The sequence below is a fragment of the Falco cherrug genome, chromosome 11 (assembly GCF_023634085.1).
Source record: "Falco cherrug isolate bFalChe1 chromosome 11, bFalChe1.pri, whole genome shotgun sequence".
Taxonomy (NCBI): Eukaryota; Metazoa; Chordata; class Aves; order Falconiformes; family Falconidae; genus Falco; species Falco cherrug.
The window spans coordinates 7,336,730-7,362,416 of NC_073707.1; the positions used below are offsets into that span (position 1 = coordinate 7,336,730).

The following is a 25,687-nucleotide window of genomic DNA, read 5'->3' on the forward strand; positions in this document are numbered from 1 at the left end:
ATATCCCTAAATTAAAGATTGCTTCAGGTTTTCTCACCCTTCGCCAGACTCCTTTCTGATGAAAGTCTGGCTGGGGCCTACTGAATCAGTGGTTATCGCTTTCTTTGATACTTTGTCCACACTAGACTTAAGAGTTCTGAACTCTCAGAAGAGTCTCAAAACCTTTACATGCAAATCCTGCCTTTTTTTTTTTTTTTTTTTGGTAAAAAGAAAGATCTCATCTTGTTTATGAGCAACGAAAACTATATATGTTACTGATGACAACATCTCACCAACACTTAGCACAGTGGCATTAAAAAACGACATAGATGTTTTCTGTCATTTCTTAATGTTGCATAATATTGGTGGCTCACAGTTATCTTCTGATTAAAAAATATTCCAACATCTTTAATGTCCCTCAGTTTTTTCTGCTGGTGTGCTAATCATTAATTTAGATTAACAGACTGTTACCAAATCTGTTAATATGCACTTTTTAACCATAAACCCTATGATATTTTAATTGCTTCCTAAGGTCACATAGCTTCTTGGACTGGGAACGGGAATACCCCTTTCCTGCTGTTGCCATGACAGAACCTCCCAGCTTTTTGCGCTTGGCACATTTTACAAGCACACCCTCACTTCCATAATGTGGCACATCCAGGAAAATATGAACCAAGAAAAAAAATTTTTGACAACTACCCTCTGAGCTAACCAGAGCCCCCTGGGCTGGCACCCGCCAGGGCCACCCATCCAGGCCATCCCCACCCTGAGCCACATGCTCACCCGCAGCAGAAGTTAACTTTTTTGAGAGAAGTTTTAAAAATATAAGGAAAAAATTGCTATGCAAAGCACGTTGTTTTTATTAAGGTCAGACAAATAACTTTACAATCATCGAAGCATTTGGTTTCTTAAACAAAGGGACCTGAAATCTTAAGTTTGGGAACATCACCCAGCCTTGATGAACTGAGGCTCTGCTACCCTCCATGAAAATTCCTGTTTTCATCTGTTCATTCCAAGCAAAAAGAGTAACGTTTGGTCATTACCGAGTGGACTGGGGCAGCAGGACCGGCAGGCACGGTGAGGGCAGGGGCAGGAGGCAGCCCAGGCTGGGCAGGCATGTGAGGAGAGTAACCAGGGGCCAAGGAGAACCAGGGACAAGGGTGGGGGGAGAAGGAACGTGGCTTAGTTATCTCTTTGTTTCTCTCCATCATCCAAATCATTTTAATTGGCAATAAATTAATTCTCCCCAAATTGAGTCCGTTTTGCCCGTCAGGGCAGTCAGTAAGTCATTTTCTGGTCTTCGTCTAGCCCCACAAGCCTCTTGACCTTGTTCTCTCCCCCTCCCTGTCAGGAGGGGAGCGAGAGCGGCTGGGTGGGCGCCTGGCAGCTGGCCGCAGTCAACCCACCCTGTCAAACAAAGCTCTATTCTGTTTCTGTTTCTAAAGTTCCTCTCTCAGCCCTACCTGATTTACTGTCCAGCTCCCCTCACCACAAACTGCCCCTCTATTCTTTCCAATAGCTCACTTTCTCCAGGCACAGCACCGCTGCCATTTGTACAAGCCACTCCTGTTTCCTAGCAAGATCAAAACACACTAATGCCACTTGCTGTCTTCCATCGCGGAAGCCCAGGGCTTTCTGCACAGTAAATACAGCTCATTATAAGAAAGAGTACACGACAGGAATATACAAATATGGTCAATTATGACTAAAACCCATACACATTTCTGAAACCTCATAACATTCAGAAACACAAAATAGCAAAGAACTTGTTTTGCTTTTCACAGTAAAGTTAATCTCCATACATATAAAGAAAAACCTTTTAGATTGTGTTGGGGTTTTTGGGTTTTTTTCCCCTCACACAGTTTTTCAGCATATGACAACACAGGAGGCCTGGAACAGCCACACTAATCTGCACTTCTCTCAAGCTTGTACTTTATCCTCACCATCACCTCTGTTTACTTCAACCTCTTTAAAACTGAAGATTTCAAATATATAGAGAAACATATACTCACTGTAGTACTGGCAAATCTGAAGTAATCATTTTTGTAGCACTCTTGAAAGTAAGAGCTACATAGAACTTCTCACAGTTATTATGACAGCTACTTTGAAGCCTCTTTCATGAAAAGAATGTAAAAGTCCAGCCTGTAAAAGAGATAAAAAAAATTGTTAGACGTGATTTCAAAATAGTCATACATTGAATTAAAAGCACTGTAAACAAAAATAGTCAGTTTTGAAGTCGCATTACTATTAAACCACATGAAGTTTGGAATGGATGTCCCCAGGACAGCTTAATCACAATCTTGCATGCAGTTTTTACAATTCTGTCTAGGGAACATCACTTCCCACCACCACCCCCAAAAGGCACAAAGTATTTTCTATTACCTCCCATATTTGTTAATGATAACTCTGATGTAAAAACACAAGTGGAACTCTGAGAAAATGTAAATAAACAAGATCAGTATATAAGCCTGAGCAATCAGAAAATGTGATGATCTAGACTTAAGGAATTTATTTTCTAGTTGTACAATAGAACAAACTTACAAGACAAAAGTTTGGTTTAATGAGAAACAGTCTTTCCTAGTTTTGAATCAATACAAAAGATCTTCACCTAAAATCATACATATTTTGATAAAACAGGTAAAAGATAATATTCCTGATAACATTCCCTTTAATGGAACTACACCTATTCAATCAGGCTCAGTGGCTCACCATTTTATGTGACAGAATTTCACAGAATAGTCAGAAGCTGTGCAAACTTCTAATGGCAGTAGAAAATATTTTAACCTGATGAAACCAGAGTCATAAGTTTAAACAATAAACTAGACTGCATCTGTGGTACCACTACACCCACCAGTAACATCTCTACCCAACAGACTAATCAAGCAGTTGACTAATGACAGCAGATGTGACTTTACCATTAAATAACAGCACAATGTGACAGATGCAATAACCTTTGCTGTAATAAAACATAGAGCTGCCACCCCATTCTTCCAGAAAATGCAAGTTCTGGAGAAACTAAAATGATTTGTTTCATTTCATTCTCCCTTTTTACAGATCCTGGGGTAATATAAATAGCTGCATGGAGCACTGCAGGTGATCAATGGCAATGAATACCAAAGACTTAACTGCATGGTTTTTAAAACATGGGATATTTTAAATCTCTTATTTAAATATCTAATTTCTTCTCAATGGGCAGTTTTTTCTGTGCTGTAGTAGATTTGCACAAGACAGCAGGAAAATCAAGCCAGGAAGAGGTAACATGACCTGACCTAAACACAGTATCTAAATAAAACTGCAGCAGTCTAAGCAAAACAGTATAACATGTAAAGTATTATTTTCCATCCAACTGTATGCCACATCAGTATTTATTTACCAAAACCATAACTGTACAGCAAGAACAGACTTTTTTGCCTCTGGTTATTACAGTTCCAATTAGACTCACAGATGCATGCAACTAATTCTCCCAGTACTTACTCTTTTGTGCTATCCAACAGTTTGACTTACAGTGTCTCATCAACAAATTTAAATTTTTCACTACGTACTGCCATCTCACTGGCCATTTTTTGTAGAGTATCATTAGCAAGCCACTTTGTTGCACAATGAATGTTAACAAAAGAAGTTTGGAATTAAAGGTACCACTCTGGCATTAATGGTTTAAAGGGGGTCATCTCCCACAGCCAGTACACCAGGCTAGTGCAGAAGTTCATCAGTGTCACTATAAGACACAAGTTAGTCTGAGTTCTTCATAAGGAAAAATGTTGTATGGCATGCTATTTGTGCTGTTTCTGTAACAGCGTTTCTTCATTTGAGACACTGGTCATTACTATGTTTTAAAGGATGAAATTACTCTTAAGGGGGGAATGACATGCCCATTCAACCACATAAAGCAACCATTTCAGACACTTGGAAGAATTTACTATAAACAAACATAGCATCAGACTCTTTTGAGCTTCGTACATGAAGAACAAAGAAGGGAACGTTCAGATCTCTGAAACTGAAAGGTTCACTATAACATGCACTCTGGTGGTCACAAAACACTAAAATGTAGGTACAACGTAAGAAGAATATTTAATGAAATCCTGAAATAAAAGAAGAAAGCTTTTGATTAATTTACAACTACATTTTCCTCCTGCCAGGACAATTAGAAGTACACATTTTTGCCACACCTTCCCTTTAACACAGATGAAAAAAAGTGTGGGTTTTGTACACATACAAGCACTCTTGCTACACACACACACAGACACTTGCATACAGTAACTAGACCTCAAAAGGAAACCTATCCATCTTGGATCTTCAGATTATCTAATTCTAGCAGGATACTGGACATCAATCTTACTTTTCAGAAGAGCTTTCAAAGGAAGTTCAAGAAAATTTATGTGTGTTTCATGTGAGACATTTTCCACAGATGTTTCAGACATCCTGCAGAATCTCTTACATGGAGTTTCTATTTTTAATATTCTTTTTAAACCCAGTTATCACCCTTTGCAACTGTTATGCTGTGCATGCTTAGATATAGTAACCAGCAGCATTCAAGTTCTAGGGAAGTGCTTTCACACACAAGGAAAAGTATACTTGCTCAGGGGTAACTTACTTGAAAAGCAAAGTCCTGGCCTAAAAAAAAAGTATGGACTGAAGGGTATAAAGAGCCAGAAGGAGAAGAGAGGAGCTGCCTCATTCAGAAGCGACTGAGGAACCAAGGAAGCCTTGACACGGTGGTAACAGCAGACAACTTGACACCCAGGGAATGCAAGGTCCTGGGGTACTTTCTGATAGTCCCTATGCTACACAGGAAACTGCAAAACAGTGCTGGGAGAAACCTATTGCTGTGTGGTTGGGTCCAGGCTGGACCATCTAGGTGGTGACAAAATTGCCCTTCTACTGTCTTGTGTTAATAAAGGCACTTAACAAGGGTCAAGCCTTAAGTGCTAAAATACAAGCATCGTCAATGCTGACAAGCCAGAGAATGAAGAGCTCAGAGCCAGAAGCCCCAAAAGAAAAGGCACAATCTTGTGTATTTTGTGGGACTGACCAGAAGTGGAGTCTCGCACTACATGGAATAACGCTCCCCCATTACACAATCCAAGTCAGCCATACCCCTCACACACATCCCATACTGTCCTGCTGGCTACTACGTTCTGGATGCTAATTCACTCTTTCTTGCTCAGCCCAGATACTCAGCTGGAGGTAGGAAACCTTTAACAGTGCTGGGATAACTGCCTTGCAACTTCACTCAACAGTAACATTGCTCTACACTCACAGAAACATCACCACTTGCTTCCAAAATTCAGTCTTGAATTATCACCCACGTTGCTTAGGCTTGCTTTGGAAACAAAATAAGGCACTATAGTGACTAATGAAAAGCTGTATGTGCTTGGAACAGGGTTCTCAATTTAGCCATGCAATTAAGTTTGACAACTCTGGGAAAATCATTGATCCTTATGGACTACACAAACGTGAACCTTCAAATTTTTTCTAGTTTTAATGGAAGAGAAACCTGTTTCTTAAAGATTATGTTCTTATAAATGGGAAAATCAAACTCTCCTCCTTTCTGCCTCATTCAGCCCCAGTACAAAGTCATTGATAAAAAACCCTGAAAGCTTGAGACAGATTCCCATTTTATCACCTTTATCCTGGAGAAGAGAAGAGCAGGGGGAGGAGCACTTCACATTTCTGCATTCTGGGTTCTTTAAACTATAATAAACACAATATAGTTGAAAAGTCCTTTAACTTTCAGTCAACTGCTTCTATTTCAGGAGTTTAAAAAAAATAATCTGATGTTTTCATTCAATCCTAATTTTAATGGCCTTAGCAGGTTTGTGGCCTTTTAAGCCTGCACATCTATATTTTAAGATGACATAAATTTATGCTGGCATAGTTAAAAATGACTTATAGAAGAATATAAATCAGGCAGTAGAAGACGCCATGCAGTTGAAACATACAATGGGAAAACAAGTAAATGTTTCTCTTCTTTTGCTTCTGTTTTTTTTAACTATGCACAATAACCAGGGCAGACAAATTGACCAATAAAACCCCTGCTTAAAAAAATAATTTAAAAAAGTCTTTTCTAGTAAATTGTCAGTTTTATGACATTTTTTTCTTCAGGAAGTATCTCATAATGAGTTTGGCTTTAAGAAAGGCTCTACAATTTCAAAAAAAATAATCTGATACATGCATTCCATGACTATTTTCTGTAATTTCTACTAACGTGAAAAGCCATGTATATTTTTTGTAGTCTTTAGATTGTTTATTTGCCTCTCTGGTGCTGAAGTAATCTACCCATTTTAGCCAAACAACAAAAAAACAAATTAAAAACTTGACACAAACCCTCAAACCTGACAGAGCTGATCCAAGCATCCACTGGGTAGCAACAGCCAAATCAAGTTCAACCAACCTTATAATAAAAAAAGTATCTATACATTATAAGCTGAAATCAAAACTTAGAACTAAACAAAAAAGCTAAATAAAAAAAACTATTATGAAATTTAGCAATAGCAGTTACGTCACTATTAATTACATTGCCTAGAAGATAAAAAAAAATAGAAGATAGCTGGTACTTGACTGACTCCCAACTCAAAATCCTTTCCATGTTGACCAAGTGACCTTGTCCCATCCAAGTGCAAACTATATTTAAACAACGGCTCACACCAGCAGAGCAGTATCTTCTACTGTACGCCACAACTTCATTTTCCATTTAAAATTACTTTGCTTTCTTCCTCAGTGCTCCCTGCTATGTCTTTTCTTGCAAGTTGAAAAACAATAAAGCAGTGCACTTCTCCATCCCGCTAAGGCCCAAAGGAAACCCGAGAGCTCCAAACACACCGCTTGTATAGAAGAGAAGCTAGGATACACGATGGTGTGCCGTGCCATTGCACGGCCCCATGAAACAAGGTTTGATGTTCAGTTTAGAGACAAGATTTGTCCCCTCAACATTCCTGCCCAACAGCAGCGTTTGGCAGCTAGGAAAAGGCCTGCAGCAGGAGCAAATGACAATCCCATCAAAAGGCAGCACGTTGCACACTGAGCCAAAACTCTAAAAGCTTGGATCAGCAAGGTGAGAGAGAAAAGAGGATCTTAGACGCAGGCAGATAAATTCTAGCCCTTTACTGCTTCATCCAAACCCATGCATGGCCTTGGGCGCACTACTTGAATCCTTCCTGCCCAGCCATCCCAACTGCAAAGTGAAAATGGTATTTAGAAATTCAAAGTGTAAATTCTAAGTCCTGCAGAACTAGAAAAACAGTCATCAGGAACTAACCCTTAATAACTTGACAAATGCTGTGATGAGTTCTTCATCACTCAGGAGTTTTTGTTTGCTTTGGATTATGTATTTCTTTAAGCGTAAGCTTCATTTCTGCTACAGGTTTAGAATGTGAAACAAATTAATTCATGTTGATCCTACAGCCACTTGATCTGAAAGCCAAATTAAATCACCTCCTCCAGCTCTGAATTTGAAAATACACAGCATCACTTAAGGCCAAACAAGACATAATGCTTATTTAGCCTATCTTTAAGATAATTTCATTGACGTTCTACACAAAATTCTAAATTTCACCTTATCACATTTTAGTACTTAAAGATTCAAAGCCCAAGTGACAGAAAAATTAACACTAAGCACTAGTGAGCTCCTTCGATACGTAAAGTACATAGCAAGCCCTGCCAATACGTGGTCTGTGATATTACTAATCCAACCTAGCCGTGATATAATGAGGTAATATTAGGAACACCTAGGCTAGCACAGCATGGTGATGCTTCATTTTCTACATCCTTCAAAATCATACTGGACATATTATTATTACTCTACCTTCGCCCTCCCAAATGTGTGTCTTGGCTGTTGCTGTTACCCATTTAATACGTAGTAAAACCTGCACTTCCCAACCTGCAATGGCATGTCAAAAACAAAGGCAAAAAATCTGGGAAGAGCCAGTTGATACACCAGGAGCTTGTGCTGCCATTCAGAGGGACCTGGAGAGGCTGAAGCAACAGACAAACAGGAATTGCGTGAAGCCCTGCACCTGGGGAGGAACAACGCCATGCACAGGTTTGGGACCAACCACCTGGAAAACAGCTTTTCCAATAAAGACCTGGTAGACAACAACCTGAACACAAGCCAGCAAGGCGCCCATGCTGCAAAGGCCAACAGTACCTCCTGGGCTGCCTTAGGCAGAGCACTGCCAGCACCTCGAGGGAGGTGACCCTGTCCCTCTGCTCAAGAGACATGTTTGGAGCTGATGAGACATGTTTGGAGCACTGTGTCCAGTGCTGTGCTCCCCAGTCCAAGGGAGATGGAAATAGGCTGTTTTGCAGTAAAGGGACAATTCTGAACACCGTGGCATATGGTTTGGCTAGGGATCTTTCAGAAGAATGGACATATCAGAACAGCAAGCTGAGGGTGGACAATTGTTCTTTCCTCAGAAAATGTCAATAAGAAATTATACATAAAACAATAAAAGAGAAGTGAGCTCACAAAGGTAACAGGAATAATACAAGAAAAATATAAGGCCAAGAACAACAAAGCAAGACTCTACACAAAATTAAAGCATTTAGTATATACCCATTAGCATTGACTAAAGTTTCTTTTCCCCCCATTCTTTAAAGGTATTTCCAGATATATTACACATACATGTGGGAACAAGAACTATCTCATGCCAACCCCTAGCTGTCCATTTAACACTGCCTTCAACTTCAGTTGTCTCCTCAGTTGCACCAACACATAGAACTGACTCTACAGGCAAAACAGCTGTCGCTGCTTCCTCTCACCAAACACTTTTAGCCCAAAAAGGTCTTGTCCAGTCAGCCAGAAAAACAATCTCAAGTCTCACTTTCTAGCGCACAGTATTATTCTGTGCTCTTCACAATTACGAATGCAAGACCTCACACCGAAAGGTTACACAAAGCACTTCTTGCAGAGCTGGGAATAAAATTCTTAAATGACAAAAACCTCCAAGTCATACTACCACATTTCTATACTTAGTTTCATGTCTCTAAAAAGAGTGCTGCCAAAACCAGCCAGTTTTTCTGTATCTTCTGCTACTATTTCCAGAAGGTAGCAGCTAATTCCTGTACTGTGCATGTGTGCCAAGGCACTGACACTAAGATTACACAGAAAAGCTGATACAATCTTTTAACCACGATTATAATAGCACAGCTGATTCAAATGTCACACATCACTCACTATTTTGTTTGATCATCTCCACTGTTAACTATATTATAATATAATGCTTTCTCATAACGCCTTGGATGGCTAATACTAAAGATGTTAACCAAATGCTCTGAGCAAACAATAGCCTGTAGATACAGCTTGCTCAAGAACAGAAATTTTATCCTTTTCAATTTGTAATTATTATTTAAAATCAAAATAAATTTGATGGACTGAGCATACGAAAACAAGCTTGCTTTCCCTTTGTTATTCTTACAGACTCTTCAGGCATAACCGCCCCTCACTCCGTGGACACCCCAGTGAGACACTTGACCTGATTTTCTGCAGCACTGAGCATTCACAACTGGGACTGAGATCACTGGGGGCTACAGGCACTCCGTCACTCATAAGACAAGTAATTACGGTCTGATTACACAAGACGAAAAGTTAAGGCACTGAGTTCTAATGCTGGTTCAGTATCTGGATAATTAAGGTCTAAATTAACAACTTGCTCCTTGCCATCTGTCCATTAGGATAACATCAGCTATCTACCCGCTTCCTAGAAAGCTAGGTTCTACTATCCTCAAATCGTGAGCACGAACAGATAGAGCCTTGAAGTCTTCTGCTTCTCTGCACTTGTATTTCCAACACTCAGAGTCTTCAGAAGACAAACTCACTCATCTTTTCAAGATGATGCAAGGGCATTGAGAATCACAAAAAAAGGCCATGGGACAAATTTAAATTCAAGAGAGATTTTGCCTATCATAGAAACTGTAGAGTCATCGTCCCAACAAAAGACTGAGCAATCAGTGAAAACTTTTGAAATTTGTCATGAAAATGAATAATGATAGGGATAGCGTAAGTGTTGACCATAACTTAGCATAAAGTTTTAAAAGATAGTTTTCGAGACAATGAAATGCTTCCCCCAAAAAAGGGACCATCCTGTTCAGCTGATTTCTTAGTAAGCCAATTCAGCTCACTAAAACGGCATAAAACTTTTCAGGTTTTTAATTTTAGCAAGCCATGCCAGGGTTCCAGGAGGCTCAGAAACATCTGTGTGCAGGAAAGCAACAGGAGAGTACCACTGGAACCAGACAAGACTCAAGGAGGATGACTACTTTTTCAGTACATAAAAACTGTTGCAAAGGCAATGCAGGGGGAGAATAAGCTCCCCTTCTCAGTGAGGACTGGACAAGTGATGGTTTGAAACCACATCAAGGAAAATCCAGGCAAGGACTAGTGAAGCACTCCAATAGTTTGCTCAAGCAAATGTGAATTATCCACCACTGAAGATTTCTTCTTTTCCCAGATAGATGGGGCACACTTGTCAGGTACAACAAACATTGCGAAGTTTGTGGTTGAAACAGCTGGGAAAAAGCAGACAAGGCTTTGGGAACACAGCCTGCTTTTCGCCTGAAAACATAGCACAACTGTAACTGTGCCTGCTGGAAGGGAAAGGGTGAGAACCAGATGAACCCTTGACACCCCTTCTCCCCCCCCCCCCCCCCCCATTTCTTCTAATGTTTCTGTGACATTACCCTCAATCAAATCCATCTGTGACAATAATTAAAATTAAATCCAGTGATTAAATTCACACTCAAGCACTTCAGTTAGTAAACTGCTTATTCCTGCAAAATAATCCACATCTACAGGAAGGCAAGAATCCCTGGTGTAGTCAAACACATTTAGATCATCACACAGGCTTTGGATTTTCATCTCTGTACAGCCCAATACACAATGGGCCAAGAGTGTACACGGTGTATGCACAGTAGAAGCAGTATTAATAGATTTTTATGCTACCTCAGAAAAGTGTTTACTCATCTGTAATTTTTCTCAGCAGTGGACATCTGGTGTTCTATTATTCATTGCATCTGGAAAATTGCCAACAATAAAACCAATTTTCACAAGAAGCAGCAAAGCCTCACATGCAGAACACTGGAATAAAGGAAAAAAAAAAACCACTCAGAATGATTCAGGGTTTTGTTCTCTTTGTTTTGCTTTTTCTTTTTTTCCTCATATGGGACGCTGGATAAGAAAAACCAAGAGGAACTGCAGAACATTTTGTCCAGATTATCAAAGAAAACATGCATTTTGAAGTCGCTTATAAATCAAAAACTCTGGTAAATGACTAATTCTGGTACTCATATGAACTTCGGGGGACATACACAAAGGCTTAAGGAAAACAAGGTCACTAAAATAATAACTTTTCTAAGTTCACGCTGCTGCTAACAGAAGCAATATTTAATGGTTAATATAAAGAGACTCTTGCTGTAGCATGTAGAAGTAAATGCAGGACCACCCTGAAGTGTACTAGTCTTCCAGTTTCCTGATAGACACCGTTACCACCCTACCCTCAAAAGAAAGCAAAGGCACAGTGGTTCTTCAGAAGGTGGCAGCATTGAAGGATTATGTTAAAGCATTCCCACCACTGAAAACGGCTCATTTAGAAAACCACACGCCTTGGACCACAAGCTTTGAGAAGCAGCTCTATCCATTTCCTAGTTGCTAGATCTATCAGGATCCTTGTCCTTAACAAAGATGTCACAATCCAAGCCCCCTGAACAGCAGATTTCTGGGCATTATCCAGGTGTGACAGATACTGAAAGCTTCTACTCAGTATTTATACTTACCCCAGAGATAACCCTTGAAGTTTTAGGCCAAGAGAGTCTCTCAATGCTATCAGTCCAGGAACTGGAAGATCCCAAAGTACCAGTTTTTCCTAGTCCAGGGACTTCAGCAGTGCTCATAGGACAAAAACCTACGGATTCCTATACTACCGTCAGGCTGGAAATTCAGCTTTACCCTCAGCCTGATGTAGCTAACTGGCATCTGTTCTACTAAGGTTCCTTTTTCCCTCAAATACAATTTTTTTTGCACGCACAAGGGTACGTGGATTTTTTTTTAAATTGTTAAATCTCTCGTGTTTTGAGCTCCTTATAAGAGAAGTTGCATTTAATAAAGGGATTAGCAAATATCCAACAGGCATTACTACAAGTAGCATAATGCTATCTTTCTGCAGTGAGGCAATCTAAATACCCTTGTTTTAGTAACCAGTTTTAACTTGTAGAATCATTAAGTGGACAGGGGTTCCACTTATGCTTTTCATTTAAGCAGGAATAAATTTCAACAAGAGTCATAAGAAAGCTGTTTTCCTTCCATTGTTGATTATTTTTAGCCCAAATAACTCTGTAAATGATTTATTAAAAAAAAAAAATTAAAATCAAATTTGCCTTAGCATAAAAGGGACTTCTCAAAAGAGCTCACAGTAGCACAGATTTTTTGACTGTTGATTCTTGACACTCTGCTAGAATACTGACAATATAGTGGTGTACCACGGAGAGGGAGTAATTTCCATGTCCTGCCTCTATCCATTGGCCAGAGTGCCTAAATTATAAATACCTGATACATTCCTAAAAAAGTTTGTGAAAACTGAACAAGAGCCAAAAAAAGTAGCTAAGGTAGACCAAAAAAGATTAAGTTAGCCCATAAAATCATTAAATAGGAAAAAAAATGTATATATAGTAATTACAGAATCAAACCCTACCTCCCAATCTCAACAATTTCCTGAGAAAACCCACCTCCACATCAAACCAGACACCCTTCACCTATGTCTTGCACCACTACAATCCCTCTTCTGAAACAGCCCACAACTGCAGCCTTCCAGGGAAAAGCTACCCGATCCTTAAATCCCACAATGTCCTAGATACAAAAGAAAAAGCTGTTAAGTAATCCCAAACCTGGACAATCAGCCAAACAAGCTGGCAACTCTGGCTTGATTCCTCTTCACCTTAAAATTTGTTTCAAGTTCTCTTCCCTGTAAACTAAGCAACCCTATTCTCCTGCTCTAGGAACTTTTTTATATGCTCCCCGAGACTGGGAAGCCTGGCAGGTCTTTAATCCAAGTACCGATGGAACAAAAACCATCAGAACGCATGAAAGAATTTCTCCCTTTACTAGTCACTGAGCAAGTTATCTTGAAGACAAACTAAAACACATCTATAAACTACACAATTTCTATCATCCCTCCATCAAAGCCATTGATGCTACTACAAACGTTTTAAGTCTGATCACCAATTTCTCCTTCTGTGATACCATGTTTTGCCTTAAGAATTTACAAGAACAGTAACTCCAGACCCCGTACACTGCCAAATACCTTCAATCCATCCTAACCTGACGCCACCTCAGTCTCAAGGCATTGGAACAGGCGCATAAATATGCTGAAACCCTCATGGGCTCACTTAAGGAAAGAGATTATAAAGATATAACCAAGCCTATTTTTTTCCTAAAACATACAGATATCATCTATTTTTCAGTCTGAAAACTCATACTCTTTTGAAGTCTCCAATGTGTGATACCAAGCAAATGCTTTTCTATCAAACTGTTCTCAGAGTCTACACTGATACCAGTCTCCTGTCCACTGGACCAACACACCTACTGTCACAACACCACCAACAACGTGAAATTCAAACAAGCCATAACATCTAGGCAGCGTATCAAGAACCACAGCGTGCGCTGCGAGGGTGCTCATCATCGCACTCCTTTGCTGGTCTAAAGGGAACTTTCTCCAAAGACACAGCTACACAAAAACATATCAGTATTCTGAACAAGCTGAACAAATGTTGCTGAAAGGTACTACAGTAGTGGCTATTGGATGTCCTCAATTATTACAAATGGCACAGCTTATGACTTTCATCAGCTGTATAGTTAAACCCTCTACTGGAAAGGCATACCTCAAAACACTTCTCTCATCCTCCAATCTTAAAACAATCTTAAAACACCACAATAAACTTGTGAGGAGATGCACATTTTCCCAATGGACACATGTGACCATGTTGAAGATAAAAATAAAAAGCATTGCAAACACATTTCCCCAGTGACCATAAATCCCTCACACTGCAATCAAAATTCAAACCCAAATCCACAGATCCCAGACTGAAGTAATTCACCAAATCCCAAGATGACTTCCCCAAAACTACGCAGGTGAAAAACAACAGCAGGACTAGCAGCAAACACTGAAATAATGATTTACCAGCACAACACAGAACAAAATGATTCCACTTCTAAGTTCTCACTCCTGATTCTAAGGACTTAGGAAAGCACATGGCTGGAAAATAAAAATTCACAATAATTTTAAATAATTGACTCAAAAGGGAAAGTGACTTTATTACACATTAGTTTCCTCCATTCCTGTAACATATTTCTCTGCCCCACGGGCAATACAGATTTCAACATCCTCCCCCCACTGCAGCAGAGCTCACAGCAATTAATTGCTTTCTACCTGTACTGAGCTTGAGGACTGTTACTTTATTTCAGGCTGAAGATGTTTGATCCAGAAGCTTGTCTACTACAAACTGACTTAAGTCAACTGACCTAAAAAAATATATATTACCTATACTTACAAGATTTTCCTGATGGATTCTGACACAAGAGAAAAACAAGGAATCTAAGGACTCAAGAAACTAAAGAGAAGTTAAACAGGGTTGGCTATCCACCAGCATTCTTTAATAATTTCCCTGACACAGCAGTCACAAGAAATCAATTAAATTGTAAGAAGTAATAGTAGAGAAGTCAGTAATCAAGCACTACGTAAAACTGAAAATAGTTCTGCAATAGTCCAAAATGCAAGTGTCACCAGGGAAAAGACAAATTAGCACCTGGGAACAAGATGTATTTTAGCTCAGTAAATAACCCTTTTTATCATTCAGTGATAAAAAAGCTTTTATCATTCAGTGCTGAAATTAATTTTGGTTAGTCAACAACCCTAGGAAGAATCAGTAGGGGGTGAAACTGTCTATTCTTTGCTGTTTAAAAACATCCTGCATACCACAATAAATCCATTAAAATCGAAACTTTCTTGGGGAAAAAATGTTGGGGGTGGGGGGTGGAAATCTTTCATTGATCCAGATACAGGAATGATGACTGTACAGATGGAAGATAATCACACTGCATGGAATCAGTTTGAAGTCCAGTTCCAAACTGGACAAACTGAAAAACCAGGCAAGTGTTATCTGAAAAACAAGGACGAAAGGCAAGCACAGAGAAGCCAACCCATGAGCTGAACAAGAAGCTGATTCAGCTTCATTTCCCAAGGCCCTCACATCGAAACAGGCTGTTTGCCCTCCATCTCTTGACAGTTTTTGAACATGTTGCCAAATACAAACGGATTTGACAGAACGACAGGTGTCTCAAAAGATTATTTTTGAAAATAAGCAGTGGCTGAGCCTGGTGCTCCTGTGAGGGTGGAGGCAGGGGCCAGAATCAGCAGTTGGTCCTGTTTCTCAGGCACACAGCTCGGCACTGGTTGCCCGTGAGCCCTGCTCTGCCCAGCCCAGGAAAGGCACCGAGCTGCACCCCACCGTGGTAAAGGTGCCACACACAGGGCGGGCAGCCTGCGAGGACGTGGGCAAACTTCTGGATTTACTTCAGTAAGGAACATGACAAGATTACCAAACCAGACTTCACTAGCTCCGCTGACTATACACCAACTTATTTCTGTCTTTCTTCCTCTTTGCCCTTTAAGATTGTTTTTCCTTTTGACTCAATAGAAACACATTTATTTGAAGACATGATGACAACTCGAACTGTAAAGCTATCACCAATTTACTTGGATTCCCAGGTTGTAAGTTAACACACTGATGCTTTCTTCTTTTTTTTTTTTTAACTGTATTTTGCACTGTTTACAGAAATACGGGAACACCTTTTTTATTTCTGAACAGTTACTTAGACAAGCAGATGACAAAAACTGGAAACAGTGTGACTGTGTCTGAGCAAGCATCACTCGTTTTTGTGTGACCATCCTGCGTGTGTTAAAGCCTAGTCAAAGTGCTTACTCCCAGTAACACTGACAGCAGTCCTTCCTCCAAGCAAAGAGGGACTTTTGATCTGGGAGTTATTTACCAAAACAGTTCATTGGACTAACATAGCTGCTGGGCTTCCTGAAATATCTTAGATAATGCTTAGCCAAAATGGACCACTTAGAGACAGAAGAAAGAAGAGATCTTGCCTTACTTGGAAAGGTTGCACCAGATGAAAGCTGCTCCATGACATTAGTAATGAAACTATCAGGTGTTCCAGCATGAACTGGCAGAGTGCTTTATTTTTCCAAAGATACCCAAACAGAGAGGAAACCTTGTGGCACTGGAAAGCTAGAACATGGGCTTTTCCAGCAACCCAAACAGTAACCCTTTCCCCTCCTATGGAGGGGAAAAAAAAAAAAAAGGCAACCAAACCTCTTCCACACTCTGATCCCTAAAGATAGCCAACCTCAACCGCAAACTGGGAAAGGAAATCAAGAATTAACTGCCAATAACCAGAAATACAGAGTAGCTGCAGTGAGATGCCTCACAGAAAACAGGCTAACAGATTAAATCAGGAATCTCTCTACAGGAGCTCTGAGGGACCCAACAGCAGAAACAACTTCAAATCCTGAGCCTATCCTGATACAACCAAAACTTGTTGAGGTTTTAGCGTTATCTGTCTTGTTTCAGAGTCTGCAGAAGTTAACAGCTCTGTTCAGGGAAAGAGAAGAGTGGCAAAATTAAGGTCAGTGTTCACGTATCACACTATCTTCAACAACTGGAACAGAAAAACACTTGCTACTCACAGAATTTTCCACCTAGTTACAGTGATGGACTCCAACAGGCCTGCTAACATCAACCTTCTGCTTAGATAAACACAGCCTTACAAATCTCTTCCTGGTGAATAACAGACTAAGAAAAAAAAGAAAAATTAACAGATGAGAGAAGAAAAAAATCTCTTGCCTAGAAGGGAAGAGAATCATCTTCCCTCGGCATCAAATACAAGACACTGAAAATAGAAAAAGCCCATTTCTCTAAGCACTGCTGGTAAAACTGAGTGAAACTTAACAGAAGCTCCAGAAGAGAGAAACTGCCATCCCCAGAAGCTGAGGCTCTCCAGTGAGAGGGAAAATTCCAGCAGCTGATCCACACAAGGGGTTATTTTCCCCTGTAAGACTCCTTGGCTTTTGTTTTTGCAGAGAAGGGATCAGACCACACAGTTTTAAATGTCACAGAATTTGCAGACATTTTCTTCTGCACTTTGGAAAGCTAAGAAGAGAATTTTCAGTACCTTTTACACAGTTACATAAAATGAAAATACATACGGTAACTGATACTTGAAACTGTCAGGCTGTAAAAGCAAGAGTGGGAATATTTTGAAGTATTTCCTTAAACATTGTCAACTCCCATGGGATAAGAACAAGTTCTAACTGAAAACTGTAACCCCAGGAGTTAAATAAGGGAACATTTCCTCTAGGAACAATCCTTACAGCAAGTACAAGGAAAAGAAAAGCTTTCATTTTTCTTATACCTGGTTCTACCTCCATCTCATTACAAATTATTCAAATAAATTTAAACATTAATCTATAAGCATTGCCTTTACCCTTGAGGGAGAGCTAGAGCAAGCTTTTCCAGAGTACACAGTATATACAAGTACATCTAATAAAGCATTCAACAATCATTGACATACTAAAACAATGCTAAGGATTTTTTTTTCCCCCCAGGGGTTAAATCAACACTTGGCACTTTCACAAATCAATTCTCAAAATACTGAGAACAGGACTACATATAAGAGAGAAAAAAAAAAAAAAAACAAAACCAAACACCAAAACCACAACATAGAACAGACATTTTGTTTTCCAGTAGAGTCTTGGGATGAGTTTTCATACAATGGTTGAACCAATCCGATGCGCTGCTGTTGTCAAAAATGCAGTCCCTGCTCTTTCCTCTTACTCTTGGCCCTATGTTCCTGCTCCTTCCTTTACAGCGAGTTTGATCCTGGTCTCTCCCTCAGCAAGCCAGTAAATGGAGAGACAGGAGACACTGGAAAAGAAGAGAAGGAAGCAAGCAGCTCAAGTCCTACTGCCCTCCCTCCAGTGTTTACCAGGATCTCTCACTGCTCCTGTCCGGACAGCAGAAAAAAAATCTACCATATTGATTCAACTGCAAATGCAGCATAGCTTGTTCATTTCTTCTGCAGAAGGAGACACTCAACACAAAACAAAGTTCATGTTGTTATACTTTTTTCAAAAAACAACACTGCTGTAATTTGAGAAAAAAAATCTAGTGGACTGCAGTATCATAGAACACTTCCTACACTTGACATTATTCTAATTTATCACAACCTAGAATGTGCTACCTTAAATCATTAATTTTCTAATATCATAAGGCAGTGTTAATTCAAGACTGAAAATAATGGCCTGGCTATATGTTGATCACCAAAAGCTATATGAATGCTCTCTAATTAAAGCAGTAAAAAATAAAAACCAAACAGAAGAGACTATTAGAGTTTAATAAGATACAAATGCAAATAAAATTTCTCGAGACTCCTCTGCACCGTACTTTTAGTTAAGTTTCACAGCAAACTAAAACCAGAAGTCAGTGGGAAATACCATCTTCAGCCCCTCTGAAAATCCCAGTTCCTGCCATCCACGTACACTGACCTGAACCGCAGCTACCGTGGCTCCTCCCTCCTGCAGCTGTACTGGCATGTGTCTTTCTGTCCACTTATGCAATTCAAGAAGTCATCTAGCAATTTTTAAAATTGTTCTCAAGTTGTTTGCATCTGGATCAGCTCCCTGAACTGGCTCACCCCTTGCTCACATGAGCACAGGACTAGTGCTAGGGAAGAGACAGGGAGAATGGGACCACAAGACTTCTACTGGCCCAAATTGCTTTGGCAATGGATTGTACTTTGCTGAAAGGTCTTACAAATGTGAAAAAAGAAGCAATTTCTCAAATTTTTCACTTCCAGCATATAATACAGATGTCCTTCCTCTTTAAAAACAGATCTTCATGCTCAATAAATATAACACATTGCTTTCCAATGAATTAAATATGCATGCCTTTCCTAACCAAATTCTAAAGATGTCAAAGAAAAAGCAGAATGATATTAAGGCATTTTGGGTTTGTTTTTTTATATATATATGTAATCTTTGCACAAATAGAAAGAAAACATTTAATTATAGCAGATGATAGCCAGTTTCTTGCCAATACATACAATATCCTAACTAAGCATTTTCTCCACAAAATTATCTTACCCTGGTTTTGATGGGAGAGGACAGGGAGGGGGGAAGGGCTACCTTCTTTCTGACTCTCACATTTCTCATTTTTCTATCAGTATTAGTCTGCATTAACAGCCAAATCATACACACACACTCACACAACACTGCCAGTGACCTACTAGAAAGTTGCTATAGCAACGACTGCTTTCAGAAATACATGTTGTGCATTTTAAGTGCCATCATAGTGTAACTCATCTGTCAATTAATAACCACAGCTCAGAGTAACACATCACATACACCAAAAAAATTAAAACATAAACATTGTGGCTTCATTTCTACAGAAGGAAATATCTGGAAACCCACTGCAGGCTTAGACTCACTACCAATTACAAAAAAAAAAAAAGACCAACAAGATGCAACTCTTGTATTTCTATTTAAGTGCACAAAATTAATGAAGTGTGAAAAAATTTGATATGTAAAATATTACACTGGTATGTATCATTAAACGTCTAATTTAAGCAAGTCAAGCTACTTGTAAACTTATCTATAGGAGCATACAGAAAACAGTCAAATTTAGGTTTCTGTTACTTGTTTTGGGTAAAATCCCTGTAATAATAAATACCACCACTGTATTTTAAAATACATTGAGTAAACCAAAAATTTGAGTATACAGTTTCAACCTCACTAGACTTCAAGAAATCACCTGGTCAAGTTTTTTTTTCTAATTAGGAATCAGATTAAGTGGATCACACTGTCTTTCTCTGGACCGAGATATCCACCAATTTTCGGTTAGTGTACTTGGTGATAACCATTATACACAAAGCATAACCACAGTACAGGAGTACACATCTAAAATGCCAACTAGTTAAATCTCAGAAAGAATACTTTAGGAAAATTTAACTATCACAACTTAAAAGCCTGACAATACTGCAGTACTACCAACAGTAGCTTATTTAAGATTGTTTTTCCTTAAAACCCTGCCTTATACTAGCAGGTTATTTTCATGAGTACTAAATGCCAATTTTTTGCCAATCTCTGCTACGACACAGATCCTGTCCATAGACTGCCCTGTCTGACCTTTGAAAGGTAAGCGCATTTTAAACTGGAGAATATTCTCTCTCTCTAAAACACAAAGGGTAGTCAGTTTTGAAAAGACTCTAGATCATCAAGTGCCACCTGTGTCAATGATAAGGTAAGAAACACTGCAGTGGTTTCTCAGCTCCAATATGACCTTGAGAGGTGTTTCAATTTCCTTTCTCACATCCTCTAAATCCAGTGTTCAAACCATTTTCTCATATGACAAAGGTAAAAAATGCTTTCCCGTTACATTTTCTGCTTTGGGATAAACACCAGGCTCTTACAGTACCCAGCCTTTGACTATGTACTGGTACTGATGCTGGCCGAAACCCTTCTGGAAGGCACTACGGAGATCAGAATACAGTCAGACACTATCCAAGCGCCTGCCTGCGTCCCTTCAGCCAGAGCCTGGTCCAGGTGAGCTCCACCGAGTATGCCAGGCTGCTTCCAGGGATGCCACCATTTCTAGGGGGACTTCCCACATGCCCTGGATTTAACAGGGACGATATTCTAAAAAACTGAATCACAACCAATCCTTTTAGCTTAGATAAAAAGAACTTTCAAAGTCTGATCCTTATACATGTGTGTGTGTGTGTGTGTGTATATATATATATATATTTTATACATACCCCTCAAGCTCACCGAGGGAGCAAGGCCCAGAGACAGGGTTTCTTTCTGACTCCCACCTTTCAGTCAGTTCATATCAGCAAAGCAGGCAAGAGCACAAGTAACTGATGTTTCATTTCTAGCTATAGTTAATCTGACACTGAGGAACAGCAAGAAAAGAACTGCCTTAAAAAGTCACTTTCCACATCAAGACAGGAGAAAATTTTTTCTTGATAACCTGTGGACAGCTGGCAGCAGTCACGAGGCACAGGACTAATTAAACAGTATTGTTTAAATATGACAATCAAGTTTCCCTTAACCTCTTCTGTGAGATACCAGTAAACACTGTATTAAAGTTTTTATTACAAGAATTCTAAACTGTAATGAACCTTTTTAAAATCCAGAAGTTAGCTGATCACAGTTTCATGAATCATACCTTTAAATAATTGAGAAAGAGGCAAGATGTCTTAAATTTGAAAGTCATTAAAACAAGTCATGCCTATTCCTGGTGAATTTATTTTTTTTTAAATCAGTATAACTACATCTACAATAATCAAAAGACCACACTGGGCAGATGGAGGACCTGTAAAGACCAGTACTTTGACTGAGGCCAAACTCCAGCACAGGGCACAAGACAAGTGCAGTGGGTATAGCTGTACTCCCCCAGAACACGCTCCAAATCCAGATCTTCCTGATTGCTTGCATCTACATACATTAGATTTTGCATCAATATTATCCTTTAACTCAATACTCTACACTTCCTAATATTTACCTTGCATGGTTGTTGTTTTTCTCTTTTTCAAAAACATAGTTGTATCCCACCTCAACAAACCCCTCTGAGAATAAACCAACCAACCCATCGTCCCTTACCACCTATGCTGAATACTACAGTTGCTCTTATTTGCTTTCCAAACCTACCTCTCCTCTCTGGATCTCTTCCTTTATTCAGTACAAAATCTCCACTTGTCTTCTTGACATCCACCCTGTGATCTCCAGGCACCAGGTGAAGTTCACAGAGCAAAGTGACCCCTTAGCAGTCTGAATGCCACAAGCATCCCCAGCTCTCCACCTGCACAGCCAGACCGTACCATATCCAGTTGTTCTGCTTCTTCGTCACACCTTCAGGAAGGCTAATTTCTCCCCGCAAAACCCAATATGAGAACCCAGATCATGTAGATCTTGACCGATGTGGTTTCCTCTCCGTGCCTTTCAATGACCGTGCCTCAAGGACCACAGATTCAGCCAGAAGAATAACACCTCCCTGCCAGGAACCAACCTCCCTTCCTGTCCCTTTTCTTCCACTGACCCAAATGAAGGTCTCATCCTGCCCTTCCCCATCCCCTCCCTCATTTTTGCCCCCATTTACATTCCTGTCATCAAGCTCAGGTCTACCAGCAAAATCACCTTTGAATGCCTGCTTCTCTACTTCAGTTTCAAATACTTCATATGTTTTCCCATCTAAGTAGGGAGTATTTCCAGTTGAAAAATGATATATTCACTATTTCAGAATATATTCCTCCAAAAAGTTAACCGTTGCTATGATGCAGACTATGCTGGCAAGAGCACAAAGTTCAGAAAACGAGGGAAGGAGGATGGAGGAGAAACTGCATACGTGTTTCAGCAGCAGCCTAGTCATTTTGAGCAAGTATACTGCTTAACTGTATTCTTACCTACCTTCCATAAAAACCTTCAGAATTAATTTTTTGACCCCAAATATTTACGTCCAAGCACTTCTTGGTTTCTTTTTACCCCAAAACGAGTCTCTACATTTTATGCTGTACTTTGCTACTGTCTTACCGTTTGGAGGAGATACAGTGCTAGTGTTCACATAAATAATATATATTTTACAAAATCCCACTGTTGCCTTTCTACATAGATTTGCCTTTGTAATTAAACATTTGAATTGTGATGCTTATCACTGAGAATTCATGTGGTCTTTTGGCTCCATTCTTCAGATGGAAATCAAAAGGCTACATTAATACCAGCTTTGTTATCAGCATCCCACAAACACAACAGTTTCTTACTAGATTAATACATTAGCACTAAAATGAAAAACTGGTCGTTTAACCGCATCTTACACAGCTTTTTTCCAATAACCTATTTGTCATGCAGATAATTCTCACACACTAATTCTTAAAAGGTAATAGTAATAAGGCTTTGGGATTCACCAGGCTTTCCTTTTATTTGAGGGTTGGCTTTTCTTCTGGGTTTTTAACATCAGGCTGTGTAAGTTTGTATTTATTAGCGATCTAGCAATAATTCCCCACATGACATTGGCACTGTGTAAAACTCAGACTGAACTGAAGAGGACAGGTGTCAAATTTGACCTGTAACCTCAAACCAGCTGAATTTTTCCCCAGTAAATGGATCACTGCTCCCAACAAGCTGCTACATTTCAAAAAGTAATTCTTAAAGCAAATACAGTGCTTCTTAAATTAAAAGTAAAAATCTGAATCTGGAAAATTTTACACAATACGCATAAAGTAGAATATAACCTTATTCCCCGTTGCACTGATCAACGTGCATTCCCATCCTGCAACCACTTGCTGACCAAGTGTGACAGGTTGAGTGCAGCAACCTCTTTTCTTCCCTAGGGAACTACAGAAACAACTAGTAAGACAAGAGTGAAGAGTGAAACCATCTCCTCACCCAGACAACAAGAAAAATCTCACCTAACAGTATTTTGCTGTTGTACATGGATTTCTGTCAATGCAGTAACTGGATTATGTGGCTTCAGAAAAGTCAAGCACAATCCCCCTTTAAAAAAACTGAATTTGCAAAAACACATCATGAGCCATCAAGTGAGATCCTAAATCTGATCAACTGCTTCATAGGGACTTCTGAGAAAGTGTTGATGCATTTTTCTGTTCCTTCTGCTGTCTTTCCTGAGAACATAACTGCTCTGTTTTAAACCGTATTGAAGATTTGCTTCTAGAGTAAAAACAATTGTTTCTGTTTTCGGGAATCACAAACTCAAAAGTCTTTGCTGCCATCCTGATACACCGATAAAGGACAAACACTCCAAGGGAGTGCTCTGGCTGAGACTGCTATATACTTACACTTTCCTCATGTTTGTCTTCTCCAGCAGTTTCACGAGCTGTGGAAACAATGAACCTTGGTTCTCAATGGATTACCGCACTGTAACTGTGTGGATTCTCTAACATGCAACAACAATTTAAGTCCTGCTGTTGCTTTTATTTAGAAGAATATGTGTATGTAGGAGAGGAATGGGAAAGGGAGGTATTAACAGAGTAACTTTACCCAGTTATCTACCTCCACAAAAACTAGAGAAATTGGGTTTTTGGACAGCCCCCACCCCTTCCAAATTTGATTTAAGTTAGTCACTGTGCTCTAGAGAGACATGCAGCAACTCAGTAATCTAGCCCATTTAAATAACATGGCATGTCGTACCATTTAAAAAAAAAAAAAAAACAATAACATAACTCTGCCCTATTTAAAAACAAGACCAAAAATTAACAGTTTTAAAGCACTGCAACCTGCTGTTCTTTGTCCCCTCCTAAATCAGGATTCCCAGCTCCTCCTCTGCCACTCACTGCACACCCCACTGTCCCGCAGGTCAGGAGCAACTGGAACGCTTGCAAAGCTGTATTGCCTTAGAAAACCAAACTAAAAATCATGAATCTTCAAAAGGTGACATCAAACTGCCCATACGGATATAAATTACGTAGACCAAGAAAAGCAAGACATTCCCCAGAAAAGTTGTTAAAATTCTTGGGTTTCCATCCAAGCAGCATATATTTGCCAAAAATCTTTAGGCTCCTTTGCTACCTTAAACACATTTGGAATACACACAGGTAATTAAATACATACTGAAGAACTATTTTAAAGGATTGATTTCTCTGTTTCCAAACTAATACATGTTCCTTACCTCAAAGGCTTGTTTCAAAAATCTTCCACAATTCACCACAGTTAAAAAAAAAAAAAAAAAAAAAAAAAATCTATCAAATATTCCAGAGCTTTAGTAGCACAAGATTTAATGCTCATCATTTTACCCGAGTTGTTAGCCTTTTTATTTCTTTATTTTTAGTGGGAGGAAGAAGGGCTCAAAAATTCAGGAAAGGAGGTGGTACAAGCAATTGTTTCCAGTCGACAAGCATTTTTTGCTTGTAAGAACACCATTTTATACCCTCAAGAAAAGTTACATTATGCTATTAACTTATACGTTATGAAACAGATTATATAACTCTTCAAAAGGTTTACATCGAAGAAACATTTCAGTATCTCAGTTGATAAAAATTCAAAGGAACACCTACTGAAAGCACAGCTAATACCCATTAAAATGTTTGGAGAGATTTTTTCCCCTCCCCTAAGTGCAATTTCCTAGGTAATATCTAGCCCCAGAAAACTGTACTCCCTGAACAGGAAACAATTAGCAAGCTACATAAAAACTCTCAATGATAAAACAGCGTATGAAACATCACCACCTGAAGGAGCGCCCTCTAATAAAGGAATAAATTACAGTCTGGTAAGTGCGGTTGTTCCTCTCAAAGGCAGTGTTTAACACAACTATGTCCATTTTCCAATACCTGCAAGACCACCTCCTTTACACAGAAATGCTTGGACAGGAAAGGCACAGCTCAACACAACAGCTCTGAAGAGACCCACTGCCCAAACATCAAGAGAGCACCTGCATCTGTCATACTGCATCCACACTAACCACCAGATTTTGAGTTGAAGTCATCTTCCAAGCCAATCATCTGTGAGCAGGACATTTAGAATTATCTTGCTGCTTCATTCTGCATAATCTCAGAGAAGAGAAAGCTATGAATGATTTCTCTGATAATATAAACAGCAGTGGTATAAACAGACTACATCAATGAATGCAGACAGCTTAATAAGTGACTACT

The 25,687-nt window shown here is 39.4% G+C and overlaps 1 protein-coding gene across 1 annotated transcript in view; it reads right to left on the reverse strand.

Moving 5' to 3' along the window:
• Positions 1-25,687, reverse strand: part of STAG1 (STAG1 cohesin complex component) — a 199,728-nt gene that overhangs the window by 154,557 nt on the left and 19,484 nt on the right. The window contains exon 2 of the mRNA XM_055723474.1: positions 1,992-2,121. Within this exon, the coding sequence (XP_055579449.1) occupies positions 1,992-2,020 (29 nt within the window). The 5' untranslated portion in view covers positions 2,021-2,121. The remainder of the gene's footprint in view (positions 1-1,991; positions 2,122-25,687) is intronic.